Raw genomic sequence first — 13400 nt, 5'->3', positions numbered from 1 at the left:
TCTTGTGTTACTTCAGTTTTTTTTTGGATTTCCTTTACTACTCTGTTTCGGTAGAGAAGTGCAATAGAAGGTACTAATAAAGGGATGGCTCTGCGAGCTTAATGATCAGTATGCAATGGTACTGAATGAATCTTTGGATGGGATGGTCATTTCAATCTGAGTTCCGATGGAACATTTTGCAAACTACTGAGCGTATGAAGGGGTGTTGCCATTTATAGGTTTTGGCGCATTATAGCCTTAGTTGCTAATGAGCCAATAAAATCCAAAACAAACTAACCAAACCTTTATAGATTTCGCCCATTTTTCGTGCTTACTAATATGATATGTTCAGCTCTGCGATAAGTCTCGGTATTTCCTTTACTTTCTTTCACCTCTGGCATGCTCGAGAGTATACAGGATACTCTACCTGGCAGTTAATATATGCGGGTTTGGGACTGAACATACTGTAATTTTGTGATCCTTTACACCACACTACGATAAGCCATTTGAGAGAGCGTATGTATTTATGGCACTTGAAGCACCTTAGTGGGTTAGGTAAGTATGGCCTTACTGGGTAGCACAAGCACCCAGATGTTACTGAATTCGGAAACTTCGTTGAGTTGAAAGTAAGGATGACATTTCGAGTAGGAATTAAGTTCCCAATCCCCACGCACGAATATTCGTTTGGAAGCTGTCACTCCTTGAAACTCAGAACAAATTCCTCTTCAGACACTTCAAAAAGATCCCATTCAGAGATCATGCCACGCAGTAAGTTCTTATGGAGTGTTACTGTGACTGATATCCTTCAAACAGAGGTCGCTCAGAGAGCCATCCATTCTGAGTGTTCACATTTCGTTTCGATGAAGATGTCCCCAGAACGCTGCCTTTTAACAGACTTCGAGGATCCTGCTAACCCTTCCAGATAAGGAATAACAATTTCCCTATAGGCTTCTCAGGAATTCAGGCCGTCATAGCCGAGTGATCAGGCACGAGATACATAACTACATCTGCTTTGAGTGATCGTAGTTCAAGCCTGCTTGACTATTAAATACGGTCATGCTTCTTGTATTCTCTCAATCTTGGGAACTCCTCTGACCAGTTGTCCCAGAGTATAAAGAGAAAATTTATTTATTTTTAATTTTTGAACCTGATATGTCTTCTCTTCTGGGCGTCTTTGCTGTGAAGTTAGTATGCTCGTTTCTGTAATTACTTTCTGGTAGGGACCGTTTTGGAATTCCGGAAGAAAGATTTAGATTATCAGGATTAGTGAGAAGTTATGTTTTAATAACTGGACTCTACTCCCCACTGAGCCAAAAGGGCCGCCCATTACCCGCAAACAATAATGCGCTCGGGGATCGGACGGCAAGGCTCCTAGACACCATACTCTACCAGCCTGAATCCTGTCCGTGTGACCATAAGGGCATGGCTTCACCACGGTGGACCCATGCAGAACTCCCTAGCCGACTGATCGAGCCATACCACCCGGCTTGTCGAAGAAGGTTTAAAAGTAGTGAGTTGAAGCTTGGCTCTTCGACCACCAGGATACCCCATTTCTGAGTTTTCACAGGTCGCAGCAAACACGCCGGATTCCTATAATGCTGGACTAGAGAATTAACAGCATCACTAGGAAGCCCTCTCACCACGTATAGGGGCGTGGATAAGGAGTCGTACGTTTGCAGGGCAAGTGTTGCTTGGCACTCAGATAATAGAATCTCACCTTATCAAGTATAACCCTAATTTTAGCAACAATTTGTCTCAGTTTCTGGTATATTTAAAATAAGTTTTCTGTTAATACGCCAGTATGACCCAAATCGTCAGGAGTTCACAAAATAGCTAGAATACACTACAACACAGAGAACACCGTACTTAGTAGTCAGAAGGGCTTGAGCCACGGTAGCTCAAAGCGCAAATGTTTCTGTACCGGCCCCCCGCGCTTGACTGACGTGTCCAAGAAAACAAAATAATGTTAGATACACAAATAAATAAAACAAAAAACTGAAAATCACACATGACAGATGCAAAGTAATATAACAAATGGTTGATAAAAACTCGTGTAACAGTAATCAATATATTAAATCTGGAACTTGACCATTAATGCCGGAATTCTGTAAATTCTATGAATTAAATAAAATTTCTCTGATCAACGTCCTGAACAACTTAGAGAAAGAAAAATATCAAATAACATCAATCATCACTGATCACAGGCGCAAACCTGATGAGACTATTATAATATACATAAAAAAACACATATAGCAGCGAGTCATCATGTTATAAAAGTTAAATAAATACCACGGTACATTCTACGTGTAGAAAATCTAGCAAGCCAAGACTGCATATGATTATATGCGAGAACTCGCACATATTCGCACAATAGAACTATAAGTACCCATCACGGAAGTTACTGACAGGGCTTTTATATTAGTATTTATTAAATTTAGGGATCAATCCAGAGTTAAAATGCAAAACATTACTCTCGTCCGATAGTATTCAAATACACAGTTTACAATTCCATTCCATAGTTTGGGTCCTTTGTAAGTTCATTGCATGTATACATTAAATTTTACCATTTGACGATGGCTGAATCAACAGCATAGTGTTCAGGCCTCACACATTTGAGAGAACTGTAGCAATTGACCGTCTGTGTGTTTGGCGTAAGCTTCAAATTTAATCAGGTCTACTAACAGATTTAGCAGGGATTGCATCATAAATCTAACTTGATTTCAAATTAGTTCTCAATCAATTGGACTCTCCTAGTGAGGCATCTAGGCATTATCTAGTAAGATATTGCTTAAGGATCCTATTAATAATCTAGTAAAACTATTACCATATTGCTGTTCTGACAACCAACTTAATGAAGTCTAGCATTTTATACGCCCGTAGACATATTAATATAGTAGACGAATGAAACTGGGAATTAATATCCACTCCAACATCACAAAAAGTGATCCACATATTCTGGCACATTTCCTTTCATACCCACCGAGTAATCAAAAATCTCTACTATTCTAAAAATAACATCTTCGTTGGAACCTATGCCTGTCTTTTTGTCAGTATTGCAGTCAAACTATTCAAAAGTATCCAGCAGTCTGGATGCCCCTGAATACTTTATATTCATGTTTTGTCCACATGTAATTGTTAATCCATGCAAGTAAACTTAAATGCGGATCAAAAATCATTTATGAATTAAACGAAAAGTAGAGACTTAATGGAAACCAGAGGTTTCCATTAAATTGCGCACTACGTTTTGAAAGATTAAAATATTTGACTCTAATATAGGGGTGCAGAATAACTCAGGCGCGTCAAATATTTAGACTCACTAGTTCTCCGGTGAGAGATGCATAAAAATGAATATGAAAAAAAAAATGTCAGTTTGAAGTTTTAAACTTGTATTATTTTCTACTTACAGGTGTCAGTCAAGTATAATCTTTTAATGTGTTATAACTAGTGCAAGAGTGTGTTTTTATAGCAACTTTTACTAAAAACCTAGCAAACGGTTCCTTTATAACCGCATTATATCTCATTTCGAAGCAATGATTTCGCATTTATTACTGCACTACATATAAAAACCGCTTCTCTTCTGAGAGATATTACTGCTTTTAATACGATCATACATATGCTTAAATGGTGTGTTCACACTTGGCAAAAGAGCGTTGCTTTAAATCCGCAAGATAAAGGTAACATTGTCTATGGACGAATTAAGTCCGCTTTCTGATGGCAGGTTTTGGTAGCACCGTATCAAGAATAAAACAAATAATACATTTTTTTTAAAAAAATGACGTTATTTTTCTTCATAATGGAATACTGTGGTGTTACAGTATGCAAAATGAATGCAATTATGGGTAACGTTTTTTCCTAGTGCAAACCAGTTTACCTTTAGACTAGTACAGCAACGGGGTACAAGTCTTATCATTAATGCTACTTTCCAACACCGTCTCTTGTTCATGCACACTTTACTCAGCGGTACGCAAAGCGATCAATGTCGCGGTCGAAAGCATAAGATGCCGTGTTCACAGCTTCTATGCATTACTGAAGCCTGTATGTGACTTGAAATATTCTCCACGTAATGCCTTTAGAGGATATAAAAATGGCTTAAACTGTATGGTGTGCTCAGCCTAAGGCTGTATTTGTAAGAGCAATACCCATCTATCCACTCCTTGAATTTCCAAATGCTTGCCTGACCTTCTCTGATCTTCTTTACAAAAAATAAGAGTGAGCCGACTTTACATGCCTTCCAAAACATTCGTGGCATCTGTTTATGAAATGTTCCTCCTTTCTTTTGCTTATCTTGGAAAGAAAATTTTATCACCGCTTTCTGCTAAAAACACTCTGGCTTTCACCATTTTAACTCTCAACGTCAGAGGGTTTCAGGACTCGCCTGAATTCCTTGAAAATTTGTTCCTGTACATTGATGTTGCACACAATGTTGCGCTTGTTCAATTATAAGTGTAAGCAAATTTAAAATGCTGCTTCTTTCCAGATGCGATTTTTGTAAACAAGTGTATGTTCTATTCTTCCTCGATTTAGAAATACAAAGATACGATTCTCTTGGCCATCTGATAATATTTGTAGGACATTTTTTTAAAAGATATATCGCATCACGTGATACTTTTAATCAAATTAAATTACAAGACAAGAGAACAGAAATTCCTATTGTATATAATAGAGTTCACGAAGAATTCTACTTCAGATTCTTCCAAACAGTGTCCAGGTACAACCGTATATCTGTCGTATCCATACGCATGATTTATTCGCAATATGAAGGAGAATATTGGGTTGATCTCTAAATTCGCGTCTTTAGAGGAGGACACAAGCGGCAGTGTGTATAACATTACTAATATATTATAATATCAGTAATAGTATAATATTTATGCATTCTAGTGCGCACTAGAATGCATAAATTATCAATAATACTGAGGCGAACTAGAAGAACGTAAATGATATTCTACTCGCAGTACAACCACTGAAAACTCTGGAAAAGAAAATTAAATTCTAAAAGAAAAGCTCTAAAATCAGGTATCGAACTCTTGATTTTTTTAAGATCATGTAACTGATCGTTTCTGTTATCCAACTCAAGAATTCTTTCTAAGGCAATAATTCTTTGCCAAAAACTAGCCATGTACAGTTTCATAAATTACGATGACATTTAATAATAATCATCTCTGTTATTAACAAAAAATAAATGTTCTGTTTATACTCGTCAGGACCACATAGGTCAAAGGAATTTCCCAACTAATTACATTACTTTTTTTGACAAGAATACAACCGTTAACCTTATTTAGCAGCCCCATGCCCTCGAACCACAGTAAACTTAAACGAGTGTGCTCGCGCGTCAAAACAATGACTGACCTGAAACGCTTCCAATATCAATATTCGCTCTAGCTAAATAATATTGGAATAAATCCGAGAAGTTAAAATGATCCATGCTGGGATTTAGAGATTTTGAATCCTATAATGCCATAGGTCCTATTTGTTGGATGTACTAATATGGACTGGTAGCACTGATGAAGATAGACACGCTCCTGTTTTCTACTTTCATATTCAGCCTGTCATATCGAAATTAACTGGATTTTGCATGGAATATAGACTCATAAGGTGGCTCAATCGAGTCCTGACTATATCCAAATCAATTATACTGTCAAATTTTGAAACCATCTCATGGACTGGACTCAAACACTTATAGAGAATAGCCACATTATTCTTTCTAAACCTGTCACTGAAATACTAAAACGATATCGTTCAAGTCATGGTCCTGACCAGAACGATATCATTTGGCAGTCGAGAAACACCAGAAATTCTCGGGGAGATGGGTGGATGCCATTTCACCCAGTCCTCAAAAATTCGGTTGGATTCATGAAAATGTTCTCAGAATACTCTCAGTATGTATAACAATTTACGAATTAATCCTGTGATATTCTACACAGACAAGTGGCATAAAATGAAGAAAAGTCGAAAAAGTCTACCGATATATTGAAATATAAGCCTCTACTATGACAATCATTATCATCCAAGGCTATCATTGAATTCTTTGTTCAGAATGCTTGTATTATTATAGGAGAGGTTGTCATAAATGATCAGTCTTCATGGGGAACCAACCAGTGTAAAAATGCGGTCCCTGGGGGGTTGGGTTCTCCTCCTATTTCTAATTTTCATGAACAATACTGACTAGGCTATCCAAATAAGGCTACCAATGTTTCGTGACGATCTGAAGGTGAATAAGGTAATATAATAATTCGAACTAAAAAGTATGGTTCCAAATCACGTGCAGCGGTTGCATACATGATCCCAAAAAAAAAGCAACTAAAGTTTAACACTTCTAAATGTAAGATTTATATTTCGAAAACAGAAATCCTGGTGTCAAGTATAAGCTAAGGGGACAAGAGCCAAAATTCGTTCAAAACGAAAAAGACTTAGGTGCTATGATTCAATGTAACATACAATTTTCCAGGTAATGTTAACAGGCGGCTAGGCCGGTGCGTGATGTCCTATTCTTGATTTATAGGACCTTTACTAGTAGGGAGAAGGAGGTAATTATGCCTTTATATAAGACAATAGTTTGACCGCATTTTGATTACTGTATTCAGGTCTGAAGACTGCACCTAAAAAAAGAAATTCTGGAGAGGATTCAGGAAAGGGAGACAGATTGGCGACCAGTGCAAAGCGAAGTACACATGAAGAACGTCTAAGAAGGTGCGGACTGCAATGTTTGACAACTAGACATATAAAGGGAGATCTAATTGAAGTGTGTAATGCGCTTAAGTGATTGAGTAAAATTAATGAGGATGAGCTGTTCTTCCTCGTGGATCGGACACAAACTAGGAAACACAAATCTAAAATCTCGGGGAATAGCAAAAGATTTGATCTCATGACGTTCACCTATGGGCAGCGGGTTGTCGAGCACTGAATTAAGTTGCCGTGAAACTTGGCAGGGCAGTAAGTTTCGCTAAATTCAAAGCAGAACTTTGTGTTATATATATATATATATATTTTTTTTTTTTTTTTTTTTTTTTGGCTGATGTAATAAAAGTGCATTTTGTTGCATCATTTGGCCTTACTAATAAGGTTTTAATATAATCAACCTCTTACAATACATAACTAGTTTACAGTACCTAAATAAAAGTGTAATAATATAAATAATAACTTTTATAAATGAAATTACATCTATTTTTCTTCTTTTACGTAAAACTTTTCATACATGTTCACCTTTCATGTAAAGGAAAATTAGTGCTATTTATAGAATTCTTCGAAAGTCCCATGTTTTATACTGTTTAATACAATTTGAAAAGGTTCACACCATTCTAATCAAGTGTAATGTCTTTCTAAGGGTGAAATTCTTCTGAATGACCCTCGCCTGATACCGACTAACACTAACTCAGTCATGTTGTGAAAAAAAAAGAAAAAAAACTCATAAATATTCCTCTGCCTATTGACGGAATTCGAAGTCAGGCCTTTTCCATCTGGTGTGGATAGGGCAATGATTATACCCGATGTGCTACCTGTGAGGGGCTTCAGGTTCTGACGAATTGTATTCCCTTTTGCACATGGGAAAAATAAACATCGTGTGGCAAAACCAGAATGAGGCAAGGTACTGCCGTGCATAGTTCAGACTGGGTAGGATGGTAGTGTGAAGGCTGCATTGTTAATGTGTCATGGCGACGTTCTCAACATGGCCATAACATCTTTCAAGTAGCCAACGTAATACCACTAGGATAAATATATATGGTTTTCAGAATATGTGAAAGAATTCGTCTCCTCCCTAGGCTTACTACTCTCCAGATAACAATCACATAGGACATCTGAATGAGGAATGTACCTATTATGGGTTGCTATGGCGCAGTTAAGATATGCTCAACGGGATCTTCAGGTGTTTCGCAATCTCGAGAAGCCCATTTAAAAGTGTTTAAATGGTTATCTGCTTGTGAGCAGGTCCAATGTATTATTAGGTGGTCTTATTTCAAAGCCCACGGAGTGTGCACATAAATAATATTACGTAAACAAGCTTATTTTAGAACCTATTCTTTCGGCTCTATTAACTTCAAGTTGTGCAAGATGTCTCACAAACCAAAATACCAACTACTGTTATAGACTGCAGTTTCTTTAACTCACTATGTATATTGTACACAGAGTGGATTAAAGCTTTCTTCTTTGACAACATTACCATAAAAATCTAAGAAACAAATAACAGGAAGAACCACTTTAAAAAATGAATACTGAAAATCAAGATTGCCGGAAAGAAAGTTTAGCCAAATTGTTTAGGACAAACGCAGTGGTGGTTAAGGATCTAAGGCATCACCATATATTGGCTGTAAAATGCATGGATTCTATGGTTACAGTGCCTGTTTTGTAGAATAAAAAAGAAACCCGAGTTAATATGAAGATAAAACTTCCCGCCCTCCCGAAGCCACTCGGCTAGGCAACTGAAGGCCTGTGCCATCCAGCACCAACGAAAATAAATCACTTCAGTTTGGCAATGGGAATCGAAACAAGATCCCTTCAAACAGAACCAAGTGATACAGCCACTATATCGTCAAATAGATTTGAAAAAATACTATTTTTAACTGCTACATTAATTTTGCATTGAAACTTGCATTGAACTCGTCGTGATCGCTTTTGAAACCGTGCTTCTTTTCCATAACTTCCATTTTTTTCCTAAGAAAGCATTCTGTAACTGTTACAGTTTTCTTTCTTTTAAATGTCAACATGGCTTTACCATCCTTTTGGCTCTAATAAATCAAACTTTAGTTATCAGCTCCTCACAGTACCTTAATCTGTTACAGAGTTTTACTAGTGAGGGATGAATTTACATTTTTAATTTTAGTTCCAAACGGTAAAATAAGTTACTGCTGCGACGAGCATATTCTTTTCAGGAGCACTCGAGCATCGTAATTCTCTTCAATAATGTATTTTCATATCCAACGAAGTTTCTTGCTGTCATGGAATCCTGCTCATGAATAATGCAAACTTCTCGGGAATAGTACATTAAAATCCAGTGGTAATTATTAACAGACTTCTGCTACTACTGGAGTAAACTAATACAGAAATATTTGAAGGTACTTCTGGAACTGAAACAGCTTTATGTGAATTATTAATCAGCTGCTGCTTTCATCCTTCCCTGTTCACTTAAACATAAGCAGATTGCGATTATCTTAAATGGAATTAATTTTATATTTATACCGACTATTTTTGTCATTCGTTAAAGTTAGAGGAACAAAGGTTTATTTTCTTTAAACATTCAACTTATCAAAGACTAGGGTAATTTAATAATAATAAGTCTGTAACTCGGTCAGTCTGATTTCCAGTTGCTTTTAATCTATATAACTGTTTTCGTGTCTGCTACTTTCAGAGATTTGCGTTGCCTAAGAAACACTATCCACAGTAACTTGATGGTAACCTACGTTCTAATCGATGTGACCTGGATCATCACCGCTACGCTACAGTCTAGTCATTCTCGTTCAGCTAGCAAGGTAAGAATAAGATTTTCCCCCAGTGAATTGTCTTACTCCCTACTATGATTGTAGTTATTGCTTTCTTTTCTTGTTAACCCCGGGACTGTATCCTCACAAGAAAGCTTGTGTGAAATGAAAGTCTTATTTTTATTTTATAAGATACATTTGCCGAATCGAGTTTACTAGAAAACGTATATACTCCAAATTCTGATTATCTTCAGATGATTCGAAACAGCAGCAGATAAGTAATCTTTCAATCAGTTGAACCAAGGAAGTTATTTTTCAGTAGAAATACATCTTATAGGACCTAAGAGGTTTATTTTCAAAAATTGATAATTTCATTTAATCCATGTGAGTAATCAAACTACTATTTTTGAAACTAAACATTTGTCTACCTTAAGACTTGCCTTAAATACGAAGGTAAGCGAAATAAGACCCGAGATTTCTTTACCAAAATTAACTATATGAAGAATGGCTGAGTACTTACAGGATTCAAGATGGTTGCACTAACGCAATGGTTTTCAACCTGTATGCCATGATTCCCGAAATTCTCATTAATTTTTCGGTATTTTTTTAATTAGAACATATATTGTCCAGTAACAAATTGACAACTCCAGAGAAACTTCTTCCAAGAGTCTAGTTTTAATGGAACACGCAGATCACCTTTGAAGGCATTCAAATAATGAATGGATATGAAATGAAACAGCAATTACCTGCGAATCGAAGAGCAAAATGAGAACTTATCCATTGCATCACTTGCAGTCTGCTTCATAACTGTACCATGTCTCATAGACAGTTGCTTTACGGATAGGATTCTACAGATTCAGAACAGTTCGCAGTTTCTTTCTGTTCGTTCGTAGCGAAACATTCTAATATCCACTTCGGGCAGATCTTTCAGTATTGCACTGCACTGGATGATTCACAGGCTTAGAAAAAGTAAAGAATAATATAACAAAACAGTTCCTCTGTTTTACACATTTCATATCTTCCATTTGCCTGTAGCTTACCAATAAATGCAATTATTAACATAAATTTACCGTGCTATACATGAAGGGCAAGAAAAATGTAAACGAGATTCCAGTGTTTGAATAAAAATTACATGCTGCTAGAGATAAAGGTATGTGGACTGTAATTTTTTTTTTTTTTTTTTTTTGTTTATACTCAAGAACGACTAAATGAGGAGCTTTCAAAATAGACAGAATATTGCTATATTTTGTAACATATTTGGATTCGAACACGTGGCGTTCTCGAATTCATTGTACTTTACAGGGTATATAATAATAAGCAACTAATCTCGGAGTTGTTTTTGACCCTACGCTGTGCTTCAATAACCACACGGCCAAGCTGCTCACCCAGGCAGCTTAACTCCAATGGATTGTCAAATAGCATTTAGAGTATATTAATGAAGTTGCACTTACCAGAAAAAATATAAAACCATGGCATACTCTCAGATTTTATATGCTGCAGGGGTATGAGCATCTGCTGCCCTTATCGCGATTAGGCCACTCTTCGCTGCTGAGTTTTGGCTCTTAAAACGGGCTCTTAAAACAGGCAAACTAATTTCCTCCACAGTTAAGAACAACTGAAACTGCCAGTTTGCTACAAATTCGTGACTCCCTATGCTGATAACGTGAAACGCATTACCACGACTGTTAAAATGATCGGTAAGATTTCCGCACCATCATTCTGGGACTTGTGCTCTTGGAGAGTCCTTCACTCTTCTCTCAGAGCGACTCCAACTCTGTGCACAAATCTCGGCCGCCTTCACTTGTCCGATAGGTTGCCTTTTCAGCTGCTCTCATGTGCCCAGTCATTGGATGCTGACTTTAATAAGCTTGCTTGTGACAGAGAATACGGACGCCGCATCTTTGAGTTGTATTTCCCGTCCCTGATCCTTCTCCTCGAAGCTCATCTTAATGCTACAAGCCAACAATTCCATCTGATATGACGGTGGCTTACTAACTTATTCATTATTACGATGAGGAATGATGAACTTACTACTACTGCTTCAGTGCAAAGAACGTTACCTGTTCCGTATTACACTTTTTTTGTTTCCACCTATATTTTCTTTGTATATTGTGCTGTATGTAATTCTACTGTACTTTGAGCTGTACTTAATTTTATGCTTCCGATATGTATTTCCTAATGTACTTGTGTACTTCTTTAAGCCATAAATCAAACCTAATGTTTCATTTATCAATGTTCTCTGGTATTATTTATCCATTTCTCTTACATCCTGCATTGTCACTGTTAAGCGCTGGTGGTCGTAAAGGACAATATTGCAATGTATCGATTCGCATTATTATTATTACAATAAAGATTTCTATACCATAATTAGGTACACAACTCAGGATTTTGACTAGACAGTAATAGCATAACACAATTTGTTATAGGTCAGTTAGTTGAGTGTTTTTTTTTTTTTTTTTTACAAATGTTCACGATGGTTTTCGCTGGTGGTTGTGTCGCAAACATCCAGAATCAATTCTTCCCGCCTTTCATTCAATAAATCGATATCAACCATAACTGTGGCTTTAATACTCTCACGTAACTCGAGTGATCACTGCCATAGGTAGCGCGTCAGTTGCTCAAATTTTACCCAAAAAAGTTTCATCGTAGTATGCATTATCCGATTCACATTAGGTCAACAACTCTCTCTCTCTACGCCTAATGTATGCACTTGTTTTGTCGATGGAAAGATGCTGACATAAAATTCTTTGAGACGGCTCGCAGCTACTGAAAAACAAACGCTTGTACTGCTACGTTGCTGTCAAACTTCTGTACTCCCAAAAACTCTTTAACGGTGTGAAGAGATAGAAATCTGAAGGCGACCTGTCTAAACTCTAGGGTGGGGTGCAGGATCTCCCAACCCAGAGTTCTGAGATGGTCTCAATACTGTTAATATGAAGTCCCGAAGGGTTCTTTTCTTGATCTTTCTGCAATGCTTTTTAATATTATTATATACCATAAGATGCAAAGAAGCTGGGCTTTTTCTGATACAACCAAACAAATACTTTATTTAAAATGTATTGCGAGACAGCTATTTACAACTCGCTACAGCTGTTAAGCATTTCCTAAGGTTTCTCCAATCTTCAGAAGGGAGCAGAATAGTGCCCGAATCATCGGGCACACACCCTTTTCCTATTATAACTTAACTCTTTCTTTTCTCTAACAAATTTCACACATGATAATTTGTGCAGTCTTGTGTGCTTCTTTAGGCCAAACTCTTCATCTGTACAATCCCTTTTATCATACTCTTTCGACAATCAGAAGGTACTTAACCATTTGTTTCTCTTAAACTTTAACAGACTGTCAACCTCAACTACCCAGGAAGACAGTTTATTCCAGTGATTGACAATAACACTGACCAAAGCATAGTTCCTGAGGAACTAGATGCAAAAATTAATTTTAACGTCATATACACAGATTTCAGAAAAGCTTTTAATACTGTTGCACATAAAAGACTGCTGTATAAATTGAAGCAGTTTAACATTAGGAGCAAGTTACTACTATGGATAAAGGGAAGGTTGAGCGGGAGAAGACAGAGTAATTACCAATGGGCACAACTCTTCTTGGACTAATGTTATTAGTGGAGCCCTCTGCGGTTCAGTGCTGAGCTCACCTTTGTTTTCAATATTTATTAATAATATTGATGAAGGCATAATATCTGAGTTCGCATATTATACAAAGATTGACAGGATGCTTAATGACAGTAATCGGAGCATACTACCACCACAAGATCTAGAAAAATTAGGCAGGTGGGCTGGGAAGTGGCAAGTGTGGAGTACAACAATGAGGGTAGTGGAGAAAGAAAGAGACTTGGGGATAATTGTGCAGACAGATGAGGTTTTGTGGGTAATGCACACAGGCTGCTAGGATTCCTCATGTTGTATTGTCACCGATATACTTTTTTTTTTCCTTGTTAGTTGTTGGCGCATCAGCTTCTATGGCCATAATGCACCTCCCAAAGTTTTTTTGCAT

General features: G+C 37.1%; 1 protein-coding gene across 2 annotated transcripts in view; it reads left to right on the top strand.

Annotated features, from left to right (window-relative positions):
* The window catches only part of LOC150079303 (diuretic hormone receptor-like), a 310651-nt gene that overhangs the window by 224714 nt on the left and 72537 nt on the right, over window positions 1-13400 (top strand). For both annotated transcript variants that reach the window (XM_090382355.1, XM_090382354.1), the window contains exon 5: window positions 9320-9440. In XM_090382355.1, coding sequence (XP_090238481.1) covers window positions 9320-9440 — 121 coding nt within the window. The remainder of the gene's footprint in view (window positions 1-9319; window positions 9441-13400) is intronic.

This window comes from Mastigoproctus giganteus, chromosome 10, assembly GCF_048544385.1.
Source record: "Mastigoproctus giganteus isolate SK-2022 chromosome 10, ASM4854438v1, whole genome shotgun sequence".
Taxonomy (NCBI): Eukaryota; Metazoa; Arthropoda; class Arachnida; order Uropygi; family Thelyphonidae; genus Mastigoproctus; species Mastigoproctus giganteus.
The sequence above is the reverse complement of the archived record's forward strand: the minus strand, read 5'-3'. Positions and strand labels throughout refer to the sequence as shown.